The sequence below is a fragment of the Ovis aries genome, chromosome 17, assembly GCF_016772045.2.
Source record: "Ovis aries strain OAR_USU_Benz2616 breed Rambouillet chromosome 17, ARS-UI_Ramb_v3.0, whole genome shotgun sequence".
Lineage (NCBI taxonomy): Eukaryota > Metazoa > Chordata > Mammalia > Artiodactyla > Bovidae > Ovis > Ovis aries.
The window spans coordinates 50,851,765-50,878,894 of NC_056070.1; the positions used below are offsets into that span (position 1 = coordinate 50,851,765).

At 46.0% G+C, this 27,130-nt stretch overlaps 1 protein-coding gene across 2 annotated transcripts; it reads right to left on the reverse strand.

The window, feature by feature from the left end:
- Positions 1-1,337: 1,337 nt before the first annotated feature.
- On the reverse strand, positions 1,338-26,910 carry BRI3BP (BRI3 binding protein). Of its 2 annotated transcripts, XM_042234514.1 has the most exons (4): positions 26,594-26,910; positions 15,157-15,259; positions 7,543-7,626; positions 1,338-7,146 (listed from the first exon to the last, which is right to left on the reverse strand). In XM_042234514.1, exons 1-4 carry the CDS (start codon positions 26,795-26,797, stop codon positions 6,725-6,727), a joined length of 813 nt encoding a protein of 270 aa, XP_042090448.1. In that variant the 5' UTR covers positions 26,798-26,910; the 3' UTR covers positions 1,338-6,724. The 2 variants fall into 2 exon arrangements, with proteins under 2 accessions (XP_042090448.1, XP_027812202.1); XM_027956401.2 differs by lacking the exon at positions 7,543-7,626.
- Between the last annotated feature and the right edge of the window lie 220 nt (positions 26,911-27,130).

The window sequence follows — 27,130 nt, forward strand, 5'->3', positions numbered from 1 at the left end:
TTACTAGTTATCTATTTTATTTTTTGGCCGCACCTCACAGCTTGTGGGATCTCAGTTCTAAAAACTAACCACGAGACCACCAGAGAACTAAGTCCCTATCTATTTTATATAAAATAGTGAGTATATGTTATCCCAATCTTCTGATTTATCACTTCCCCCCATACTTCCCCTTTGGTAACCATAAATTTGATTTTGAAATCTGTGAGTCTGTTTCTATTTTGTAAATAGCTTCATTTATATAATTTTAATATTAGATTCCACATATATGTGATACCATATATTTGTCTTTCTCTGTCTTACTTCAATCAGTGTGGTCATCTCTAGTTCTATCCATGTTGCTGCAATTGGCATGATTTTGTTCTTTTTTATGGCTGAGTAATATCTCATTGTATATATGTACATATCTTCTTTATCCATTCATCTGTCGATGGACACTCAGGTTGCTTCCATGTCTTGGCTATGGTGACCAGGGCTACTACGAATATTGGGGTGCATGGATCTTTATTTTAAAAAGATGTGTGCTCTTGCAAAAGGATGAACCACACATATTAATGCACTCAGATGAGTGATGTTATCATTTCTCCTTCTGGTCCCTACTTTCGCACCCAGCACTGATGCTGTGCCTCACGGCTACACTGTCTTTCAGGATGTGGAGTCCCGACTTTTGACTTGTTCTCTCTCCCAGCTAGGCCAGCCAGCGGGCCTCCAGATAACGTCACAATGACTTGCCTCAAACGGTTTTCTGGAGACCACTCTGATTTTCTTTGCAATATAAACATTCCCAGGAGCAATACTCTCCACTGGTAAGTGCATTTAATGTCACCTGCGGTCTCACATGGCATGGTATGCCTGTTGTCTCTGGGGAACTGCGGGAACATTTGTTTCTGAATGCTGGCTAATGCTAAGGAAATAATTTTTAGCACCCATGAAAGCATCTCAGTTCAGGGTGGGGTGGAGAGCTGTACATCAGTTGCCGTACCCTGCTAGCATTGCCTGAATTAGCAAATAAAAATACAGGACACCCCATTGAATTTGAATTTCAGATAAGCAACAGCTCTTTTCCACCCCCCCCCTTTGTTGTAAGTGTGTCCTAAATACTGCAGGGCACACACACATACTAAAAAAGTATTTGTTGTCTATCTGACAAATAGACAGGTATCTTGTATTTTATCTGGCAACCCTACCTCCAGTTAAACAATTAAATTCAAGATGGTATGGCCACTCTTCAGACTGGGGAAGAGGATCACGGAATCAGCATGACATGTCAGGATTGGGAAAACTGCACACAGGCTTGGTTGGAAGTAATGAAATATATTTAAGAAGTCTGTACACAAAAATTACAATAAACATTTATTAAGATGTAATTTTCACAATATTTTAATTCTGTTCTGAAATTGGCCTACAAATATCTCTACGTAACACCAAAGCCAGTGATTTAATAAATAAGAGAAATGTATGGATTGCTTTGCCAAAAAAATAAGCCTTATACATTTACGCCTATTTATGATATTTGTAGAATTAGTTTCCCAAGCTCATAAAACTAAAGTGAGCACACGCCACATAGGCACACGCACACACCACTATATTAAAATCAGATGGATTCAGAGTATCAAATCAAATGCCATGTAAAATGTATAACCAGATACACGAAATGTGAAGTTGACTCATGAATACACTGTGGATCATGGGTACCATACCTCACAAATATGATTTCCAGTTGAGAAGAGGGAAATAAGTGCTAAGCTGGATTTTAAGTGAGCGCTAATCACCATCACCATCACAAAGAAATCAATTTAATTACAGTATTCAAAGAGTTAACACACATGCGGATATTAAATTGACACTACAATAAAATCTTTAAATCTGCAAAAAGATATTAGGACATATGGTAGAACATATGGGTGAACACCACTAGCTGCCACAGATTTTCAGGAGATGGTGCAAAGGGCAATCAGGTTTTCATACCACCACCAGGGAAACACTGGTCCTGGTGTATCTCCTACTTATCAAGGAATCAGTGAAGAGCAGCGTGCAGACTTCAGTAGGCTGGACAAGCTTTGTTTATTCCAGATCCTATTTATCACACTGATGGTTGTCCAAGTCTAATTTGAAGGCTACTGTGTTAGATCCTGCAAAAGTATATGCTTCTATTATTCACAATAAGGAGCAATGGTTGAAGTACTCAAGTGGCCATAAACAAAAATGTTGCAGAATGGTGATATATTATATAAAAAAAGTTGGGGGAGGTGGGTGACACCTTTAGGTCTTGGAAATTCCTTCTAATTTTTTGGCCATGCTATTTCCATCAGGGATTGAACCCATGTCCCCTGCATTGGAAGCATGGAGTCTCAACCACTGGACTGCCAGGGAAGTCCCCAGAAATTCCTGCTAAAGTGAGCTAGATGGATGGCTGTGTGTGCTCAGTTGCATCCCCTTTGTGACCCCATGGACTGTAGCCTACCAGGCTTCTCTGTCCATGGGATTTTCCAGGCAAGAATACTGGAGTGGGTTGCATTTCCTACTCCAGGGGATCTTGCTGAACCAGGGATCGAACCTGCAACTCTTGCATCTCCTGCACTGGCAAGAGGATTCTTTACCACTAAGCCACTAGGGAAGCCCCATACTACACTTGGTCTTAGCCAAAAGGCCGAGAAGTGATGGCAAGAGCTGGCTTTTTGGTCAGTCAGTCAATTCAAAACCCATCGAAGAAGTGATCAGGTATCAACCTATAAGGCAGAGAGCCTTCCTCAAAAGCATCTTAAGTAGCAGCAGAGGGAATTATTTGGCAGTCCAGTGGTTAGGATGCCACGCTTTCACTGCAGAGGACCTAAGTTCCATCCTTGGTTGGGAAACTAAGGTTCCATGAGCTATGCGGTGCAGCTGGAAAAAAAGGAAAAACAAAACGTAGCAGGAAGCAAGAGAATGAAATAAAGCAGGATTCCCGATAGTGGGAAGGTGTCTTGTCCATGTTTTAGCTTCTGCACTGGACGTCTGACATGGTATTCCTAACCTCTCTAGAAGGCTACTGAAACACCACCAAAGTGGTTTGCATCTTCCCCACAAGCCAGCCCTGATGGGTAGGTGTACAAAAGTCCTTTCACAATCCTCCTAAGTACTGACGCCACCCTGCATGTTCACCCTTAGTGCCAACAGGCAATGTCTCCAACTAGCTACTCCCTGCCAGTCAGCAGGCATAGATCCTGCTCTCCTGCTTCTTGAGCCCACGTGTGACAGGCTTCCTGTGGTCTTGAGAGGCATGGTATGCCTATCGTCTGCAGGCAACTATGGGTATTTAAAATCTCTTTCAAAGGCACTAACCTCTCTCCATGATGTCACTCGGTCCCCTTCATAAATTAAAGACCCTAGCACAATTCACAAGGCCAGCTTTCAGGAAATTCTGTTGTTGCATTTTGCTACAAGAAATGATAGGGGGTTAAAAAAAAAAAAAAAAAGGGCAAGCAAACAAACAAACAAAAAAAACCCAGAAGGCAAGTAATGCTGATTGGTATTAGAAAATACAAAAATGGAAAATATGAAAGGCTGAAGTGCCACAATAGCATCTTTGCCAGGATGTCAAGGAAGAGATTGCTCCAAACATTGATCCCCAAATATCCATGGAAATCCAGCAAGTTGGAGTTAACAAATCCTTTTTCTTTTCTGGGCTCTTTTCTGCTCTTGGTATTTACTGCGATATTGAAGCATTGGGAAATTAACACTGATGAACTTGAAGATACCTAAAAAACTGAGTTTTAACTATAAGAGAGATTCACAGTAGTTTTCGTCAGGATGTTTTCATATCACACTGAATGATATGTTACACTAGTGTATTCTACAGCCCTGAAGATATAAAAAAATTTCTCTTCAAGGTATGAGATATGATACAAAAATACATTTCTCATGTACAAAAAGAGAGAAAAAAGGAGATGAGGGGTACTGGGGGAGGTCAATTATCCTACAAGCTTCCAAGGAAAGAAGAAAAAAAATCCAAACTATCTGAAGATAAGAGGACGCCCAAGCAAAAGTCAAATTTACGCATTAAAAGACAGGAGTTATGCATATTGAACCTCCGTGACTTCCATCAGAATTTCAAGGACTATTCTACCCTGAAGTGATACTCTTAAGGAACTAACTAACTTTTGTTAAAAATTAAGACATCTTTCATTTGGGTGTATCAGATTGTTCAACTGGCTTCATAGCCTATACTCAGCCAATCCAGAAAACAAGGTGCATATTATTTTAAGTATTTATTTATTCACATATTCGGTTGCATTGGGTCTTAGTTGCGACACATGGGCTTAGTCGCCTCACAGCAAGTGGAATCTTCCTGGACCAGTGATTGAACCCATGTCCTTGCATTGCCAGGCAGGTTCTTAACCCCTGGGCCACAGGAAAATCCCAAGGTGTATATATTCTTAACAATAATTTCCAGTTGATGATGAGGCCTCAGTCTACCAGTACCCAGATATATGGGCCTTCCTCAATTTACTAGAAGTTAAAATGATTTTTCTGCCAGGGTCTCAAGACAGCACAGTTCCATCAGGTTTCCAGGTGTGAGGGTGGGCAAGAGAAGGGTAGATGTTGTACCCACACAGTAATTTAAAACTTAAAATCTTTGTGCAGAGAACGTCAATTATCCCACTGCCTAACATGAGCAAAGCAAACACCCAGACATGCCAAAAACATAGAAATCAAATGCACAAAGGGAAAGAAGGCAAACACGACCTCCATGGAGTTCTCTATAATCTGTGTGAAAACATCTGTCTCTAAGTATCTGCTGCTGCTGCTGCTAAGTCACTTCAGTCGTCTCCGACTCTGTGCGACCCCATAGATGGCAGCCCACCAGGCTCCCCCATCCCTGGGATTCTCCAGGCAAGAACACTGGAGTGGGTTGCCATTTCCTTCTCTAATGCATGAAAGTGAAAAGTGAAAGTGAGGTCGCTCAGTCGTGTCCGACTCTTGGCGACCCCATGGACTGCAGCCCACCAGGCTCCTCCATCCATGGGATTTTCCAGGCAAGAGGACTGGAGTGGGGTGCCATGGACAAAACTGGAACGGCTTCAACACAGAAACCAAGGATAAAGATTTGCCCAGGCAAATTCTAGAGGACATGTACATAATTTCAAGAAGTGAGCTGCAAATGCAAGAGAGTTTGGGTCCCGTTAATTGTGCACCTTAAAAACAGAAGTTTCATAAACATTCTTGAAAAACACCTGCTTCTCTTTTCCCGGTACTTGCAACTTCAAATAAAGCAGCACAGAAACACAGCACGGGAAGAGCTGGCAGGCAGCCGAGTTTTCTCTGAAAGGATACCTGGCCCAGAAAGTCTTGGTTCTACCCTATCTGCCAGGGGTCCCTGCAAACCTGTGTACAGGGGCTCTGAGAGGGCTGCCAGGATACACAGGTGACCAAGGAACGCTGATGGAGACGGCCATGAAGCCTAGTAGCAAAACCTGGGTCACCCTTTCCTTGATTTCCTGTGCTTGTTTGGTACCCAGAAAGGGCCATCTCCACTAGCCCCTGATCCAAGCCTTACAAAGCCCCCTTTGTTTAGGACCCCCACAGCTGTCTGCCCCCCATGTACTTCTCTTCACCACTAGAGACCACCTAAAATGAAGCCAGCACATATTCCAAACCAAAAGCACCTAACATATATATTGTAAAAATTTCAGATAAAATAAATCTTCTCCAACTCTGGTGGGTTTCTGCTTATTGTTCCTGAGAATGCTTTGTAAGCAGCAACAGACTTGAAAGGTTATTAGCTGCTATGCTTGGTTTTCCTTCTAAGGTCCTGAGTCAACCAAAAACCAAAATGAAATAAGTATACAAAAAACCCTGGAGAGTGTAGCTTTCCTATATCCCCCTAGCTGGCCAATGGTAAAATTAGGACTCAAATCAGATACCTGAATGAGCTTCGATGCTCGCTCAGGCAGTTCTTGGTATCAAACTCCAATGATATTTCTTTGTCTGGTTCTTGAATTTTCCTTTAGAAAATGTGGAGGTTAAAATACATCAAAGTACAGAAAGGAGAGGGAATCTTAGGTTTTCTACAAATAATGACTTCTTCAGTCAGAAATCTGATTGATGGGGGCTTGGTTGAATCATCTAGGATCTCAAAGACATTGAGTTTCAACCTTGAAACCCAACAGTCCACATTCAGAAGCGACACAATTCATCAAATCAACATCAACCAAAAACAACATGAAATGAAGGTCACAGCTTTGGAACATGAAAAGAACACACTCAGACCTCACCCACCAATCCCTGTGCTGCAAAAGCAAACACTTGCCTTGAAACTTTCACAAAAGATCAAATTAGCAATTTCTTCCCCTCTGTGTAAAGTTTTAATAAACTCAACTCGATCTGCCTTTATTAAAAAACCTTACAAAAGATGTATTTAAATGCTTGAAAAAATTAACTTTATGCTCTATGCACAGATAAACTTCTCTTACTGTACAGCTAATATGGTTATATCCTTTGTTTAAAAAATATTTTTTTCCACTAATGACACTTGGTGGGTAGTCCTACATCAACGATCTTGTCAGTTCCTCCTGGAAGATGTCCTAAGAGTTGACATGTGGCCGGAAACACCCTCACAAAGCGCCCCTCTCTTGCTCAGGCATGTTTATTAAGGTTGTTTGGGGTTTGGCGTTCTTTTTTTCCTTCTTCTTTTTTGTCTCCGGAGAGAGGGCGCTGGTGCGGGGGGAGCCGGCCGGCTGGCTGGTTGTCACTTGCTGTTGGGGCGGTCAAGACTCTCCAGCACACGGGTGAGGCGGATGTTGAGCAGTCTGACCTGGTTCTCCAGTTGTTCCAGCTTCTCCTCCACGCTGGGGCCACTGGGGCTGCCTCGCCAGTAGAAGCCCATGGGCCCGGTCATGAAGTAGATGGCCACCACGAAACACAAGGGCAGCACGGCATTCTCAGGCTCACCCTCATACTTGTGCAGGATGTACACGCAGGACATGGAAAACAGAATGACCCGCACCACCCAGAAGAAGCGGCCGAACACCACGTGCAGGGCGCTGAAGGTGAAGCCCAGGGCCAGAGACAGGAACCAGTAGGCCAGGAGAACGACGCCCACCAGCAGGAGGGCCCGGGCGGGGCTGCTGGCCACCGAGCTGGGGTTGAAGTACTGGGACAGGTTCGAGACTGCAGGACAGAACAGAGGGACAGCAGCCAGTTACAGGGAGTCACAGGGCTTCTGTGCGAGTTGGGCTAGGTGGCTCAGCTCACTGGCTGGGCTTCTTCCACACTCTGAGAAACTAAAGCTGGCTGCCTGGGTATAGAACCCTGGGAGAAGACAGGGCAACACTGTTCTATCATGGGTTTAAAACACCTTTCAGGTAGGGCAGAGCCTGTACACTGGCCTTCAGCTGCCTTCCTTCCTGTTTTCCATACCCAGCATTAGGCTGGGTGCACAGCTGCCTAGAAGGGTATTTCACAGCCTCCCTTGAAGCTAGCTACATAACTAAGTTTTGGTCAAGGAGAGGTGGGCAGAAATGTTTTGGGATGGCTTCCTAAAAGTAGTGGTAATAGGCCCTTTACCTCTTCTTCTTCTGCCTGCTGGAATGTGGATGCGATGGCTGGTAGAGGAGCAGCTGTCTTGGGTCATGAGGGAAAGGAAGTCACCTATTGGGGAGTAATAAGATGGAAGGGGCCTTGGACCTGAGGAGAATGTGCTGCAAAGCCACCTACCTGTGAACTTTTCACATAAGAGAAATATAAGCTTCCATCTTGTATAAGCTGCTGTAATTTGGGGGTCTCTGTTACTCACAGCCAAACCTAATTGTAACTGGTACCCACACATGAAGTTCCATCTTAAGAATGGAGTGAAATGGAGGACGTGCATCTTCTGTGTGCCCGACTTAAGAAAATTTTCAAACAGAAAAGTTAAAAGGATGGTAATATAAATACTCCTAATCAAAATTATCTAGGTTTAACAATGTTAACATTTTGCTCCATCTCTAGTCACATATCCCCCCCTTTTTTTAACCAAACCATTCGAAAGAGGCACACATCATACTTCAGCATGCAACTTTCTCTCCCACGTTTATTGAGACATAACTGACATACAGCATTATTTAAGTTCACGGTATACAGAATGACTTGACTTATATTGTGAAATGATCAAAATAAGCTTTGTTAATATCCATCATCTCCACAATAGTGTAAAGCAAATGTGTTGCAATTAAAAATACATAAGCAAAACAAAAAATGTCCATCATCTCATAGATAGGGAAAAAAAAAAGTTTTCCTTTTCCTGAGAACTTTGAGGATCTCCTAACTCTAATAACTTCCAACTATACTGCACAGCAGGGTTAAATACAGTCATCACATTGCACATTACACCCCCAGGATTCATTTATCCTATAACTGCAGTTTGTACCTCTTAACCATCTTCCTCCAATTCCCCTATTTTCCATTCACTGTCTCTGGCAACCACAAATCTGATCTCTCAATTTATGAGTTGGTTTTTTTTTTTTTTAAGATTCTATATATAAGTGAGATTATACAGTATCTGCTTTTCTCTGACTTATTTCATTCAGCTTAATGCCCTCAAGGTCCACCCATGTGGTTACAAATGGTAGGATTTCCCGTTTTATGGCTGAAGAATACTCCAACGTATATAGACACGCCAAAATTTCTTTATCCATTTACCTGTCAGTGAACAGTTAGGTTGCTTCCATGTCTCAGCTATTCTAAGTAATGTTGCAATGTACATGACCGGGGACAGGGTGGGGGTGGGGGTTGGCAGTGATGTTGTAGTTATTTCTTTGATGCAGTTTTTTTGTTTCCTTCAGATATATTCCCAGAAGTAGAATTGCTGGATCGTATGGTAGTTCTACTTTTAATTTTTTTTTAAATTTTATTGATTTATTTTTGGCTGCGCTGGATCTTGGATGCTGCATGCAGGCTTTCTTTAGTTGTGGCGAGTGGGGACTACTCTTGGGTCGCAGTGTGTGGGCTTTTCACTGTGGTGCCTTCTTTTGCTGCAGAGCATAGGCTACAGGGCATGTGGGCTTTAGCAGCTGTGGCCCACAGGCTAAGCTGCTCCAAGGCATGTGGAATCTTTGCGGACCAGGGATGGAACCTGTGCCTGCTGCACTGGCAGGCAGGTTCTTATCCACTGCACCACCAGGGAAGTTCTCTGCTTTTAAGAGGAACCTCCATACTGTTTTCCATAGTGGTGGACTAATTTACATTCCCACCAACAGTGCCCAAGGGTTCCAACTTCTCCACATCTTCAGCAACATTTGTTCTCTCTTATCTTTTTGGTAACAGTCATTCCAATAATCAAATTAACATTTCATTGTGGTTTTGATTTGCATTTCCCTAATGACTAGCAATGCTGAATTACTGGTAATACAGTATCTTTTCATGTACCTGTTGACCATTCATATAGAAGGAATGTGTCCTTTTTTTCATAAATATGAAAACATTCATATTCATGTTTCCTTTTTTTGGAAACAATGTCTATCCAGGTCCCTTGTCATCCCCTCACCCTTTTTTTCCTGGCTGTACCATGAAGCACGTGAGATCTCAGTGCCCTGATCAAGGATTGAACCCGCACCCTCAGCAGTGAAAGCTCAGAGTCCTAACCACTAGACCATCCAGGAATTCCCTTTTGTCCATTTTTTTTCTTCTTTATTTTTGCTATTGAGTTGTGTGAGTTCTTTATCTGTTTTGGATATAAACTCCTTAACAGATGTGTTTGCAAATATTTTTCCATTCTGTAAGTTCATTTTGTTGATTGTTTCCTTGGATGTGCAGAAACTCTCTACTTGATGTAGTCCCACTTGTTTATTTTTGCTTTTGGTGTCAAATCCAGAATATCACTGCCAAGGACAAGGTCAAAGAGCTGACTGCTTGTTTTCTTCCAGGAGTTTTATGGTTTCTGGTCTCACATTTAAGTCTTTAATCCGTTTCGAGTTAATTTTTGTGAGTGGTGTGAAATAGAGATCTAATTCCATTCTCTTACATGTGAATGTTTTCCCAGCACCACTTATTGAAGAGATTGTCTCTCCTCCATTAAGCATGCTTAGCTTTGTCAAATACTAGCTAACCGTATGTGTATGACTTTATTTCTCAGCTCTATTGGTCTATGTGTCTGTTGTTGTGTCAATACTATACTGTTTCAAGCTCCATGTTCTTTTAAAAAATATTTTTATTTACTTATTTGGCTGCACCGGGTCTTAGCTGTGGCACAGGGAATCTCTGATTTTCATTGAGGCGTGCAAGATCTTTAGTTGTGGCAGGCAAACTCTTAGCTGCAGCATGTGGGATCTAGTTCCCTGACCAGGGATTGAACCCTTGCCCCCTACAGAGAAAGTGCAGACTCTTAGCCACTGGACCACCAAGGAAGTCCCTGCTCTAGCAAATTAACTGAGCAGGAGAAGGAGGTCATGGGAACTTCTAGTTTGCAGCCAGTTGCTCAGAAGCACGGGCGATGACCTGGACTCATGATGGGCATCCAAAGTGGAGGGTGGTCTTGTGGGACTGAGCCTTTTGCCTGTGGGGTCTGATTCTGCCTCTAGGTAGACAGTGTCAGAACTGAGTTGAATTCTCTGTCACCCCATGGCATCGGCATCTTGCCAGCTGGTGGGGGGAAGTCTACCTGCACACACATACACTTTGGAAGTTGGTCCAGGAACCTTTTTCAGTCGCACACCTAGAGCAGAGTGGAGCTGGTATTTCAAGGTTGACAGAGCCCCCCAGTCCCTGCCCTGTCCTGAGGCAGCCTCCAAGAGGAATCCCTACTTCCCCCGTATTGTCACAAGTGTCACAAGGGCTCCAAGGCTTCAGAGAAAGTCAACAACTTGAAGATGGGAGACTGAAATCCTTCCTTCTGACTCTGGATGCTATTTCCCAGAAAAGTGTCTTCAGCCAGGAGATCAAGGGTGGAGCTAACTGTGCTGTCATTACGGTGGACATCGAGCCTGGGAAACATGGCAAGTGTGAATCAAGATGTGCTGGGCCAAATACAGACTAGATTTCCAAGACACTAGTATGCCCCCAAATCTAAGACACCTCATTAATAATTTCCTATTGATTCCAAGATGAGATGACAATTTTTTTTTTCTTGTGGCTGTGCGGGTGGTTTATATCAAATCCACACTCCCTCCAGTGGAAGCGTGGAGGTTCAAGAGAAGTACCAAGATGGCAATATTTTTAATCTATTGGGTTAACTAAAACACCTTATTCATTTCACTGGTTTCTTTTTACCTTTCTAACATGGCAATTAGAACATTTAACGTCACATATGTGGCTGGCATTCTATTTCTACGGAACCACTCCAGGCTAAGGACTCTCCATTTTAACCAGTACCTTGAAACATTCTGAAGCAGGCAATTAAAGGATTGTGCTCACGGATGCATTCTGTACCAGAAAATCCAACTCTGGAGTCCAGTTTCCTGCAAAACCTTTTGCACCTTCAAACATCTCAGGGTAAGACACAGACTCCAGAGGTCTTCAAATGCTTTGAAACTTAATGCATCAAGGGGGAAAAAACCACAACACAGAAGTGAGTTCCCCAGCCACCCTTCTCATGAACATGAGTATTCAGGGCATCTTGGCTGTGGAAGAACTCTTTGATCTTTGATCTTCACCGCGGCATGTGGGATCTTTAGTTTCGGCACATAGGATCTAGTTCCCCGACCAGGAGGCTGACTTGACTCCAGTCTTTCATTTCAAGCCGAGTGCAATTTCTTGCAGTCAGGTTTGTTTCTCCAGGGCTCATTGGTCAGGGATGGAAATACCGAGCGTTTAATGATCTGGGCAGGTGGTGAAAATGGATTCCAAGCGGGATTGCACTCAATTGCAGGAGCCAGGTTCCGTGTTGACTCAGCCGGAGTCCCAGGAGGGGCCCCTCTGTAGCCCCAGGAGGCTTGGATCTGCACAGCAGCCTCTCAAATGGCGATGCTGCTGCCTCTGATTCTCTGCCTAAGGCCTCTCAGAGACTGAATTCGGTGGTTCAAAGCCAGAGGGTGGGTTCCCAGGGATGGAGGGGATGACAGTAGGTACGAACCAGGGTATGGGTTTGGGCCAGCAGCCAGCTCAACTCCAAGGCCTGTCTCTGATCTGTAAAGTGGGAATGCCAGGGCCGATGGAGAGGGCTGGGGGTGGTGGATGGATTCAAAGAGACGGTGCGTGGAACTCAGAGAGTGTATTGATCTCCTTGGGCTTCTGTAACAAACGACCAGACGTGGTGGCTTCAAGCAACAGGAATGGAGCCTCACTGTTCTGGGGGCCAGAATTCTGAAGTCAAGGTGTGGGCGGGGCTGCACTCCGGCTAAAGCTCCAGGGGAGGCTCTCTCCCTGCCCCTTCTGGCTCGTCGACTGCACCCCTCCTTCTCCATCTCCGTTTTCACATTCACATGGCCATCATCTCCGTCTGTTGTCTGTGTCTCTGTCCAAATTTCCCTCTTTTTAAAAAATATTTATTTGGCTGTGTTGGGTCTCAGTTGCAGCATATGGGATCTTCGATCTTCATTGGGACATGCGTGATCTTTAGATTCAGCATGTGGGATCCAGTTCGTGATCTTTAGATTTGGCATGTGGGATCCAGTTCCCTGACCAGGGATCAAACCGGGGACCCCTGCATTGGGAGCTCGGAGTCTCATCCACTGGACCACCAAGGAAGTCCCTTCGTCTTCTTATAAGGACACCAGACATTGGATTGAAGGCCCACACTAACCTAGGATGACCTCATCTCAGCTTGATTACATCTGCAGAGACTTCATTCTCCAATAAGGTCACATTCACAGGTGTGGGGGTCTTGGGGGGCACTTTTGGAGAGGGACACAACTCAACTCACCAAAGCAGTGAAGCAGTGGGGCCGACAGGCCTCCAACTCTTACTGACAATGGGCCTTTTTGTACCAGGGGCAGAGCCAGGGCCAAGGTTGCAGCCTGGAGAAGGCATGCAAGACTTTGCTCATGGGATCGCAGAGGGGAGATGAGTAACACACACACACACACGGAAGGAGGACAGGAGGTGGAACAGCGCGAGTGTGAGAACTGAGCATGAGGTTCCTCACACAAGGTGGTTAGGAGGGGCTTCTTGGAGGAGGTGCCATTTACCAGAGAACCAAGCATGGGAAAGATGGGAGCAGGCAAAGGGCTGGGAAGACCATCCCCAGCAGGGAACACACAGAGACTGGAAGGCGTCAAGCCGGGTATGTCTAGGAGCTAGGCAGTGTCCTTGGTGTGAACTGTGCCAACTGAAAGTGCATCAGGAAATCATTGGGCAGTTTTAACGAGAGGGACTTAATCTGACTTTTATATTTTGTTTTTTTTTTAAATCAGTAACAAAAAAAATAGTAATAAAAAAAAAATCACTCTAGCTGATTTGTTGAGAAGGGACCCTGGTTAGGAGATAAGCAGGAAAGCGCTCAGCCAGCAGGCCTAAGGCCACTTTCCAGAAAGGTTTGCAAGTTGGGCCCTTGGCCAGCATCTGGGAACTTGGATTTCTGGAGCGTGAGATTGGGATGCATAAGAAATTAGTGGCCTTCATCCCCATTTCTGGCACAGGCTCCTAAAACCCTTGCAATTTCCTAAGTGATAAGAGCAATAAAGGTGTCTTGATAATTCACAGCCCCTTTCACACATACCTGTGTTTGTTAATCAGGTGATTCTGAAAAGCCTCTAAAAATGTAGGCTGGTTGCCAAGGGAACCAACTTGGTTATTAGAGGGTTGAGGCTCTCGATTGACCCTCCTGACCTCTCGGGAGGAGGTGAAGGCTGAATCGATCACCAGTGCCCAGTGAGTCAGTAGAACTTGGAACGTGGAAGCTCCGAGTCCTGCCCAGAAACCCTGCCCCATGCATCTCCTTCACCTGGCTGTTCCTGGATTACATCCTTTCATAAAAAAACAGTTATCTACTGAGTAAACAGGTTTCCTGGGTTCCACAAGCAGCTCGAGCAAGTTACTTGAACCCAAGGCAGGGACGGGTCATTGGTACTCTTGATCTATACCAGCCGGTCGGAAGCACTGGTGACAACCTGAACGAGTGCCTGAAGTGGGGGCAACTGTGGGACTAAGCCTTTGATCAGTAGGATCAGATGCTACCTCCAGGGAGACAGGCCAGAACTGAGTTCAATCTGGGCCTGGAGGTTTTGCACAAACAATGTGGTTCACGCTGATATCTGCTTTCCTTCCAGGGGCCTGGAATTTAGAAGGTGTGAGGCAGAGGGTACCTACATGACCAGCCCCTCAATAAACACCCTGGGTGCTGAGCCTCAACTGGATGTCCCTGGTTGAGGACACCTCACATGGGGATCAAAGCGTGTCCTGTGTGACACGCCCACCCCCGTCCTGGAGAGGGCTCTGGGAGCCTGTGCCGGGTTCCCCAGACTTCACCCCTTTGCTGACTGTGCTGTGTGTCCTTCCCTGTAACCATCACAGCTGAGGGTACCACCAAATGCTGGCTCCTGGGACTCCTTCTAGAGACGCATGGGACCTGGGGGCGGGGGGTGGTCTTGGCGACCCTGACAGACTGCTGCAGGCTTCCTGGAGAGAGGCAGCAGCCTGGACCAGGGCCATGAGCTGGAACGCAAAGGGTTCCAGCAGCTGCCTCCTGATTCCTGGACCAGCACATTGACTTCCTAGCGATCACACGTCGCTCCTTCCGATGATTCTGTGAGCACCTCATTCTCTGTATTAAATCGCTTCCTGTCTGAGTAACTGGAGTAGTTTGTTACGGACCCCGACCACCCAAAGACTCCACCTCCAGTTCCCAAGGTTTCCCTGAGTGACAGTGGTGTCCGACTCTTGGCAATCCCATGGACTGTAGCCTACCAGGTTCCTCTGTCCATGGGATTCTCCAGGCAAGATTACTGGAGTGGGTTGTCATCCCCTTCTCCAGGGGATCTTCCTGACCCAGGGACTGAAGCCAGGTCTCCTGCATTGCAGGCTGATTCTTTACCATCTGAACCAACAAGGAAGCCTAGGGACAGACAAGTTGGCACTACCCACCTACACCTTCTAAGTAGCATCTGGGAATCCCAGCTACTTACAAACACAACTACAATAATAAAATAGGTTCTCTTGTATCCCTTCCACCAGTCTTCTCCTGCATCACCCGCCCTAGATACCACTCCCATAATTTGAGAAGCACCAGAATGAAACACGGCCTTCAAATGAATGCCCCCCAACACATACCGTCGAGTCCAAGAACTTCCAAGAGCTCTGCCCAAACTTTCCACACGGTTTCCACAAACATGTCCACTCCCAGCACGAACCTCTCAGTCAGCCTTGTCAGGAACTGCAGAAATGAGAGAAAAGTCATTACCGACTAGGCCACAGCTTCCTTCTTCCTAGTCCGGCCAAATTTACAGTGGAATGAGAAAACTCAGCCAGCTGATGACAAAGGCCATCCCAGGGCTTGGCCAAATCGCCCTGCGGATTAACGGAGCATGGAACCAGCTTGGGGCGCCAAGAACCAAGCGAATATGGTCAAATCTCCCTCCTGGACTTCCCTGGTGGTCCAGTGGTTGAGAACCCACCTGCCAATGCAGGGGACATGGGTTCAATCCCTGGTCTGGGAAGATCCCACCTGCTGTGGGGCAACAAAGCTGGTGTGCCACAAGTACTGAAGCCCATGAGCCCTAGAGCCCGTACTCTGCAAAAAGAGAAGCCACTGCAATGAGAAGCCTGCACACTGCAACTAGAGAATAGCCCCAGCTCTCTGCAACGAGAAGAGCTGCCTGCAGCATAAGACCCAGCATAGCCCAAAATAACAAATAAATAAGAAAAATATATTAAAAAAAAAAAAGAGTCTCCTTTCTACAGGAGGAGGGATTCATCAGAGAAGCCAGAAGCCCTCTGCAAAGCTGCTCACTATACTCCTGATTACTTCCAGACTCTTCCTCTGCTGACTCTTGTCAAAGTCCCTGCCTGAATTCTCATTTCTAAATGGTGGAAGGTGTTGCAACCAACCTATTTCACCTGGAGGCCGGGTGCTGCTGCATGGGAGCAACTCTAAAGGGCGAAAACGGCAGTTCTCACAGTTGAGTCCCATTGTCACGTCTCGGGCACGTGCAAACAGTAGAGACGCACCTCCATCCCAGTTTTAAGGACCCGGGGGCCTTGGAGGGCTGCGGTAGCTCTCCCAGTATGAACACATGCAGTTTTATTTCACTTTAAGCAATATGCTATACACATGGTATAAAGTCTCACTTCCTACAACCTGAATCCCCCTTCCAGAGACAGCAGTGTTAACACTCGCATATGGATCTTCCCTTATATGCCTAGGTGAAGAATGGCACAGACAGGGACTTCCCTGGTGGTCCAGCAAATAAGATGACTCTGAGCTGCCAATGCAGGGGGCCCAGGGTTTGATTCCTGGTCAGGGAACTAAGATCCTGCATGCCCTGCAGTGTGACCAAAAGATAAAAAGGAAATGACCCCACCCCCCACCTACTAAATTATACACTTTAAATGGAAGGACTGTATAGTATTAATATATGATTTATTCCTCAATAAGTTGCTATTTAAAAACCAGAAGGATACTAGCCTAACACTGCAAATCAACGATAATTCCTTTACTTATGTACTGGCTGCATCTCATCTTTGTTGTAGCACTCAAGCTTAGTTGCCCTGTGGCACGTGGAATCTTATTGGACCAGGGGTGGAACCCATGTCCTCTGCACTGGCAGGTGGATTCTTAACCACTGGGGCACCAGGGAAGTCCTCAACTATACTTCTATTTTAAAAGAAAAAATTTTTAACTGAAAGAGTTGAAAATAATGGAACAGTTAACATTAAAAAAAAAAATCATGTGGGAAGGACAGAAGGAAGTATTTATGTCAGGGAGAAGAAAGGGGCCCTGGACCTCTCTTAGATAAGGGTAGGTGGGTGGGGGCATTTTGGAGACTGTACCATCCCCTGGAGAGAAGACACACTGGTGTCCGTTTAGTTACAATTCTTTTTTTTTATTAGAGAGTTTCACTGACGTATCATTTACATACCATAAAGTTCTTGTCTTTAACATGCACGATTCAATGTTGTTGTTGTTTTTTTAAAAATCCCCCATAATTGAATTTTAGAACATCTTCATCACCCCAAAAGGAGTCTTGTCCCCATCCGCAGTCGCTTCTCATTCCCTCCTCCCCTCAGCCTAGGCAACCACTAATCTTCCCATCTCCACGGTTTTGCCTTTCCTGGACTTTCTGTACAAATGAAACCAGGCAATCCGTGACCTTTTGTGCCTGGCTTCTTGCACTCAAAATAATGTCAGGCTTCACCCATGTGGCAGCGTGAATCAGTACTTAGTTCCTCTTTCTTGCCAAATAGCATTCCCTTTCAGGGTTCTCCACGCTTTGTTCCTCCTCTCCTTATTCTTTAAAAGCATTACAATTTGTGCCCATTTGTCCACAGGTAGCAATTGCTACATTTTGTTCAAGTGGAGGAAAAGGGAAAGGACACCCTGGGGCACCTGGGAAAAAAATGAGCAGGCCATTCAAGGGCACCAGCTCCCCTAGAAAGGGCGTACGAAAGTAGCTATTTTGGGAGGAAGAGACATTACAGCTTCTGCTGCCACTGACCCTCTCTGTGCCTCAGTTTTCTCAGCTGTAAAATGGGACTAAGGAAGAATAGACATTAGGGAACTTCCCTGTCCACCAGTGGGTAAGAGTCCCTGCTCCCAATGCAAGGGGGCTCAGGTTCATTCCCTGGTCAGGGAACTAGATCACAGATGCCATAACTAAGAGTTCAAATGCTGCAACAGAAGATCCCACGTGCCGCAACTAAGACCCAGTGCAGCCAAATAAATATTAAATTAAAAAAAAAAAGATGTGGGGACCCCTTAGGTTGTCTGTGTCAGATCTGAGGACAGCTGGGCAGCAACCCAGTGCATCCAGCAAGGTTGGAGGTCTAGTCCTCTCTCCAAAGGAGTTTTCTCCTTCCCACCAAACAACTGTCTTTGGGCAGGTGCTGGGAAACCCACTGGCCTGGACAGGACCTGGCTGTGCTTAGAGGAAAGGTCAGGCACACCTTGGGGACCAGCCGGGGCAGGAGAGGGTGATACATGGAAAGGCTCATCGTGGGCCTTTTGGACTGGATGGGAGGGAACACTCTGCCCCCTGGGGCTGGCATCGCTCACTGTGGTTTCTGCTCCAGCAAGTTAGTCCTTGGCTCCCTGTCTGTGTGAAGAAACAGGAGCCCTGAGGGGTGCTGCGGGCAGCACTGTATTCCTCCAAATCTCAGTGAAGATGAAATGAGGCCAATGTGGAGGACCTGGATCCAACAGGACTGGGGTCCCTATAAGAAGAGATGGGGGGCTTCCCCACAGGTCCTCCAGTGGTTAGAACTCTGCGTGGTCAATGCTACAGGTGCAGGTTCAGTCCCTGGTCAGGGAACTAAGATCCCAGATGCTGTGCAGCGTGGCAAAAAAAAAGTTAACACTGCTTTGGATGGAAAAAAAATTAAAAAATTTTTTAAAAAAGAAAGAAAATGAGCCCACTCCAGTATTCTTGCCCAGGAAATCCCATGGACAAAGGAGCCTGGTAAGCTACAGTCCAAGGGGTTGCAAAGAGTCAGGCACCACCATGCCCATGTTTAGCTGAATCTCTGCTGTACACCTGAAACTAAACCAACACTGTAAATCAACCATACGCCAATCAAAAAATTTTTGAGAGGAAAAAGAAAATGGGGACACAGACATGCACAGAGAAAAGATCACGAGAGGACACAGGGAGAAGACAGCCATCCGTAAGCCATGGGGAGAGAGGCCTCAGAAAGCAGCAGCCTGGCTTACACCTTGATCTCAGGTTTCCAGCTTCCAGACGGTATTTCTGGGTGAGCCAGCCAGACTGTGGCCCTTCTTCAGGGCAGCCCTGCAGACTGAGGTGGGGTTCAGCGAAGCCCAGAGCCTGAAGCAGTTCACAGAAATAGGTGAAAAGCCAAACCAACGGCACGGCATGTTTTTCCTACAACCTATAAAATATAGCCAATATTTTATAGTAACTATAAATGAAGCATAACCTATAAAAAGTGTGAATGTTGTACACCGGGAACTCAAGACTCAACAGCATTGTACAATCATATACTACTGTACATCAACTATACCTCAATTCAAAAATTTAATAATAGAATTAAAACAAACAAAACTTGGGCATTCCCTGGTGGTCTAGTGGTTAGGATTTGGACTTTCACCACGGAGGCCCAGGTTCGATCCCTGGTCAGGAAACTGGATCCCAATTCAAATGAAGCACTTCTGCATAAAGATGTTTTGAGTTGGTCAGGGAAATAGAAAAATGGACTTGGGAGGGTTATTAAAAAATTGTCAGGAGCTGTGATGATGGTATTGTGCAAACCATTTTTGCAAAACGCTTATCTGTTAAAAGACAGAGACTGAAATATTCAAAAATGAACCAATATGTCTTGGATTAGTTTTAAAACACTATGCCAGGCTTCAAACATTTTTTGATGGGGGAAGAGATACAACAAGAATGTCAAAACTGGGTGAAGGTTATAGAGGTTCATCATACGATTCTTTCTCCCTTTGTGTCTCCTGGGCAATATTCAGGATGAAAAGCTAAAATTAAAAAGATTCAAGAGAGCCAACTCAGGAGGCCCACAGCTACAGCCAGTCCAAGGGAAAAGACACAATTACTCCAGCTCAGCATTTCATCACCCCGTCCTAAATCTGGAGGGCGTCCTAAACTCTCCTTACCCCCATTACCGCCAAGCACATTTAAACTGGCTCCCAAGCATTTTCAAAAGAAAAGCAGCAAAGGAGCAGTTTAGAGGTTGCCTAAGGATCTGAGGAACAGGAAGTAAGACAAAGTTAATGGGAACTGAAGTGCTGGAACACACGGGAGGATCAGGAATGCATTACAAAGGGGAAAAGGCACCTCTGGGAGGGTGGGTCAAAGCAATGGGACAAGATGACACCAATGTCCTGACATGCTGCCCTCTTAAAGACACAAGGCCCTCAGGTAGAATTCTTACTGGAATGGCAAGTCCTCAATCTAACCCAGAGGAAACAGATTAGATGCATCACGGGACAACTGAAAAACCAACTGGGTGTCAAAACCACAGGGAGAGGGACTTTTCTGGTGGTCCAGTGGTTAAGACTCCATGCTTCCAATGCAGGAGGCAGGGGTTCGATCCCTGGCTGGGTAACTAAGGTACCATGTGATATATGGTGAGGCCAAAAAGTAAGATAAACCACAGGGAGAAACCATGTCAGTCCCACTAGAATGGTTACGCTCAAAAAGACAGACAACCGTCAACAGGTGAATGGAGAAAGATGTGATATATACAAACACACACACACAAACCGGAATACTAATCAGTCATTAAAAAAAGAATGAAACTTTGCCATTTTCAACAACTTGGATGGACCTGGAGGGTACTCTGCTTAGTGAAATAAGTCAGACAGAGAAAGACAAATAATGAGACGTCCCTGGTGGTTCAGTGGTTACAACTCTGTGCTTCCACTGCACAGGGTGCAGGTCCTGGTTGGGGAACTCGGATCTGACATGCTGTGAGGCAAGGCCAAAAAGATAGACAAATACTGTATGATAACACTTTGGGGGGAATCTTAAAAAATATAACAAAGTAATGAATATAACAAAAAAGAGGCAGACTCACAGATACAGAGAACAAACTGGCGGTTACCAGCAGGGAAAGGGAAGAAGGGGGATGGACGAGATAGGGGTAGAGGTCTAAGAGACACAACTACTATGTATAAAGTAAGTCACAAGGATATATTGCGTAGCACAGGGAATATAGCTGATATCCTATCATGATAGCTATAAATGGTATATAGTCCAAAGATATTGAATCATCGGGTTGTACACTTGAATCTAGTGTAATATTGTAAATCCACTATATTTCAGCTAAAAATAAACTGAATTAAATATATCCAAGGGGTGGCGGGGAAGACAGGAACTTATGTTGGCGAGGATGGGGAGAAACTGGAATCCTTATATACTGCTGATAGAAATGCCAAATGGTCCAGCTGAACAGAAACCCCTTGAGATGTCCAAGCTGCCATGTGCTGTGCTGTGCTTAGCCACTCAGTTGTCCAACTCTTTGCGACCCCATGGACTATCCATGGAATTCTCCAGGCAAGAATACTGGAGTGGGTTGCCATGCCCTCCTCCAGGGGATCTTCCCAACTCAGGGATGGAACCCAGGTCTCCCGCATTGCAGGCAGATTCTTTACCATCTGAGCCACCAGAGGAGCCCAGAAAGTCCATGCCTAGGTACATACTCCAAAGTAAACATATATTCATGGAAAAACTTGCACATGAATGTTCGGAGCAGCACCATTTAGTAGCCAAAAAGTGCAAACAACCCAAATGCTCATTAACTGATAAACGGATCAAAGGGAAACCCTAAGAAGGAAGGAAATACTGACAAAAGCTTCAAAATGGATGAACCTTGAAAACATAATGCTGCGTGAAAGAAGCAAGATGCAAAAGATCACCTACTGTCTGACTCCATTTACAGGAAATGTCCAGAATGCATACGCAAATGCATAAGAACAAAGACTATGGGCCGCCAGGGGCTGGGGGAGATGGGGTGACCACTAAGAAATTTAGGGTTTCTTTAAGGCGGGAAGGAGTGATGAAAATGTTCAAAACTGATTGTGGTGATGTACAGAAATGTGGTAAAATGTACAGAATGTGGTGATGTACAACCCCGCTGAGTATAATAAAAGCCACTGAACTTTCAGTGAATGAATTGTATAGTATCTGAATTATAACTCAATAAAGCTGTTAAGAAAAAGAAGACATAAACATCAATGTCATAAAAGCACCGATTCCCATTCCCAAAAAGGTAAAGGGACTGTGATAGATTAAAAGGAACTAAACTAAAGAGGCATTAAAACCAAATGCAATGAGCTGTTGATAGGGTGCTGTATTTTTTTTTTTAAGCTATAAAGGAAATGTGAATATGGGCTGTATATTACAAAATGTTATTGAACTAAATTTAAGTTTGGGGGCAAAGGGGCCATGGTATTATGGTTCTGTAGGAGAAAATATTCTTGCCTGGAAAATCCCATGGACGGACGAGCCTGGTAGGCTACAGTCCATGGGGTCTTGAAGAGTCGGACATGACTGAGCGACTTCACTTTCACTTTTCACTTTCACGCATTGGAGAAGGAAAGGGCAACCCACTCCAGTGTTCTTGCCTGGAGAATCCCAGGGACGGAGGAGCCTGGTGGGCTGCCGTCTATGGGGTTGCACAGAGTCGGACACGACTCAAGCGACTTAGCAGCAGCAGCAGCAGGAGAAAATATCATCATGTCCACAATTTACTTTCAAAAAAAAAAAAAACACAACAACAACTGTGTGTGTGTGTGTTTGTAGAGAAAAAGAAACAGTTTGGGGAGAATATGGTATCCCAGGTGGAGTATCTCACTGTTAACTTATTCAATTCTTCCAGCTTTTCAAAGAAAAAGTCAGACATTATTTTGATGATGGTAATGATGTCAGGGGTATATCCATATGTCAAAATTTACCAACGCGTACACTTTTGTCCCACTTTAAATGTGTGCAGTCTATATCGATGACACCTCAATAAAGCTGTTAAAATGTTGGTGGGGGAAAAAAAGACCGGAATGTGTCAAAGTTACTCTGCTCAAAATATTTTCTTACAAAGCAAAACAAATGCCAGCCTCTTAAAAAGAAAAAGACTAACAGTTTCAGTAATGGCAAAGGAAAACAAAAATCAGTTCCCAGTAAAGATGCCACTGGATTCCGAAAAAGTGAAAAGGTCACCTATCTCACAATAAAATAATAAAACCAAATAGTTTACTGACACCTCGTTGGAGAGGTACTGGAAAGCAACCCTCACATGTATGATAGGAATGGAAACTGGTGTAACTGGGGAACATTTCAGTAATGTCTCTCAGTACTCAAAATATATATGAACTGGAACTGTGTATAAAGGACACGGCAGACAAAGCTAGTTTATGTTGTCAGAGTTAGGAGAGAGGTTATCTTGGGGCTAGGGGATTGGACCCCTATATTTCCAGTGCGATGTGTGGGTCACATGGGCATGTTTGCTATATGACAATTCATTTCACTGTATACTTAACACAGAAAAGTGCACTTTTTATATTTCAATTAAAAAATTTTTAATGCACAGACCCTTTGGCTCAGCAATTGACTTTCTAACAATTTACAGATGAACTTGTATATGCACGCTCCAAAAAATCTAGATAGAAAAACCTTTACTGCAGCCAGCATTGGAGTGGCCAATCCAATCCAATCGGAAACTAACAAAACATGCACCATCGGGAGGAGCTGGTTAAATGAGGGTACATCTTTATACTAAACACACCAGATGAATCCTTATATCTTCTACCATTTTACTAAATACTTATTCAGTGCCTGGTATTGTACACCATGACTAGTCACATTCAGCCTGCTAATTTATCCCCTTTGCACAAAGGAGACACACAGAGGTCAAGCAACCAGCCCAAGGTCACAGAGCTAGTAAGAAGCAGAGCTGGGATTCAAACCCAAGTCTCTGGGAGAGCAAGGCCTAGGCTCTGAACCAGAAGGGCTGGGGTTAATTTTAGACAATTCCTAGATAGAGCATAGAGTGTCTCATTAAATACCCTCAAACTTTACAACCCACTAAGAAGGTCTGGCTTGTTGAAAACTATAGTTGCTAGTAGATTCAGTTTTCCTTTAATTATAATTAACAGAGCAATTTCCCCAAGCCTGGCTGGTCTAGGCTACACTCCACAGGAAATGTCAGGGAGCTTCATTTTGGACGCTGCACTGATTGAGGGGCTCAGGGAGAGTTGTGATACCAAAAGAGCAGTGAAGGTACCAGCGTAACTCCAGACCCACTGTGTACATGTGTGTGTGCATACTCTGTTGTGTCCGACTCTTTGGAGCCCTCCAGGTTCCTCTTTCCATGGGATTCTCCAGGCAAGAATACTGGAGCGGGTTGCCATTTCCTACTCCAGGGGATCTTCCTGACCCAGGGATCAAACCTGCATCTCCTCCATTGACAGGTGGATTGTTTACCACTGCACCACCTGGGAAGCCCCACTATGCCTGGGTTCAAATCCTGGCTCTGCCACCCAGGCTGACTTGAAGCCAGTCACTTTACCACTCTGTGCCTCAGTTTCCCTATCTTTAAAATGGAAATATTAACAGTACCAACCTTATAGGCCTATTCTAAGGATGAAGTGAGTTGTTCTATTTATAAAAGAACTTAGAACAGGGAGTGCTTATATGCTAGAAGGGATGTCGCCCAATTCACAAATTGCTGATTAAAGCCAATTATGATCTTAAAAAAAAGAAAAAAGGCATGGATTTCCCTAGGGGTTCAAACTCTGCACTTCCACTGTAGGGGGCATGGGTTTGATCTCTGGTTGGAGAACTAAGATCCCTCATGCTGCTTGGCCAGAAAAAAGGAAGTGCATTTTAAACAAATGTGCGTGCTAAGTTGTGTCAGTTGTCTCCAACGCTATGGGACCCCATGGACTGTAGCCCGCCAGGCTCCTCTGTCCATGGAATTCTCCAGGCAAGAATACTAGAGTGGGTTGCCATTCCCTTCCCCAGGAGATCTTCCTGACCCAGGAATCGAACCCACATCGCTCATGTCTCCTGCATTAGCAGATGGGTTCTTTACCACTAGTGCCATCTGGGGAGCCCTTCAAATATCTGTTTCAATTATTAACAAATATTAGTTAGTATTATGGTCATCTCTATTGAAAGCACAAACCTTGGTTTACCTCAAAAGGAATTCTGATTTCAAGATTCTCAGATACTTTGCCAGAATACAGATGTCTTATCAATACGAACCCACATCTGAACCCCTAAATATCTACTTTGTATTTCATGTCTGTGAATCTCAGATTCCCAGATAGAATAATCAGCCTTGACATGGTGGCTTGTGCTTAACCCTCCCCCAAAAAGGCCAGACTTCTTTTTGCTGTGAGTGAGTGAAGGTAGCTCAGCTGTGTCCAACTCTTTGCGACCCCATGGACTGAAAAGTCCATGGGATCTCCAGGCCAGAATACTGGAGTAGGTAGCCTTTCCCTTCTCCAAGGGATCTTCCAAACCCAGGGATCGAACCCAGGACTCCCGTATTGCAGGTGGATTCTTTACCAGCTGAGCCACAAGGGAAAGTCTTTTTGCTGTAAAACAAATTATTTCTGCCTTCAAATGGCTAAGGCACACAGCAGGAGGTAGGTGCAGATTCACCCTGCATACTCAGGCAGTCTGGATGGCCATTTCTCTGCACTCAGGTGTTCTGTGCTCTCCCTCTGAAGCCAGCTACAAAGAGATATTCCCCCGCCCCATTTATCCATCACCTTTACAGCCTCTCAGAACACCCATAGGAGAGGACAGTCAGAAGTTAACAGTTTTCCTAACAAATTAACCTATACTTCATTTCATCCAATTAGAATATTCAGCCAGTCTGATTTGGGTTTTAATGTTTTCTTTCCCCTTCATCTCAAGCAGCAGAAAACATTTTTTTAAAACCTGAAAGCGCTGCCAGCAGGGCTAAGCAACCGAGATTTGAGCATTGGCCAGGATATAACTAACAGTATCTGACACTGATTCAGCCATGACTCTGGGCCAAGAAGGGACCAACGATTCATAATTACAAGAGGATATGATTATCCCCATTGAAAGAATAAAGAGACTGAGCCTCAAAAAAGTGAAGCCACTTGCCTGAAGCCATCCAGTCAGAGGTGGAACTTTTCTCCACTCCAAAAGCCCAAGGCTGGTGCAGAGCAAAGAGCTTACGAGAAGGAACAGTATGGGCTGTACTTCAGGAACCGCCTGACCACATGCAACCGTCCCCCTTATTCACTTCCCCTTGCTCGGTGTACTGTTTAATCCCCAGTGGCTCACCCAGCTACCTAGAGCAGAACGGGGAAAGGGCTCCGGAGCGCTCAACACCATCGCCAGGGGCCAGGGGCTCCTCAACAGCTCCAAAGTAAATAAAACGCTCCAAGTGAGAGGCCCAGAACACAGTAGGTGCTTAAACGGGTCACTGCGCCAGGTTGCCAAAGCAACGGAGCAGACTGCATTACTCTCATCCTTAAAAAAATTACAGTAAAATAATAAAAAGCCTAAATATCTTCAAAGCAGAAGGAGGAGGGCCTAAGGTGCTCAGGGGAAGTGGGTCGGCGTTAAGGCTACAGGAAATTCGGGGTTGCTGGGGAGAGCGCAGCAGCGTGGGGAGAGGGCGCCGGCGAGCAGGGCGCCCCCTGGGCAGCCGCCACGGTGCCTGGCTCACAGTAGGCGCTCATTCAAACGTGTTGAATGAATGAATGAGAGGCGCGGCGGCGTCAAGGCTGCCGAGGGGAGGCCCGGACCTAGTGCCCTCGGGAGCAAGGTTCAAGGAGAAGTACCGCATGGAACACAGGGCGCGCCGAGGCCCTGCGCACTAGACCTGCGCCGGAACTCGCCCCCAGACACGACGCTGGCCCAGCCCGGGCTCGGGCCACAGGCGGCAGGCCCGGACCCACGCCCCAGACCCGGGCCTCCCTTTTTCTGAGCCCGGCCGGCCTGCAGCCCCGGAGGCCGCGCACGGCCCAGGAGGGCCCTGGGCGCCAGGTGCGCGGCGGCCGAAGCAAGGTGACCGCGGGCGCGGGCCCAGCGCCCACCTTCTGAGCTGCGCGCACGTTGTCCTCGCCGAACAGGCTGCTGACGCTCTGCGAGAAGGTGTTGACCGTGCGGCGGTAGCTGTTCTTCTCGGTGCCGCCACGGCTCCGCGCCCCCTGTGCGCCCGGGGCCACCAGCCCGAGCAGCAGCAGCAGCAGCAGGAACCCTGTCCGGGCCCGGGGTCCTCCCGAAGCGCGCGCACCCATCCTGGAGCCGGCGGGATGTCGGGTCGGGAAGAAGGATGAGGGCCGCACGGTGGGACGCCGCGGCTCCGGCGGGGATCGCGTTGGCGCGCTAGTGGGCCGCGCGCCGCACCTCTGCCCGCGCGCCGCCGCCGCCTCCGCCGCCGCCGCCGCGCCACCTGCCCCGCCCCTCGCGCAAAGGCGCGACGGCCCTGCCCACGCCTTGCCCCGCCCCCGGACGCGGGACCTGCCGACGACCTGGCGGGAGCGCGGGACAGCTGGGAGGTTACCGATCTCCCCGCCACCCTCCCCCTTGAGCCCTCTTGTGACCTGGGTGGCCTTAAATCTTTCCTTTAA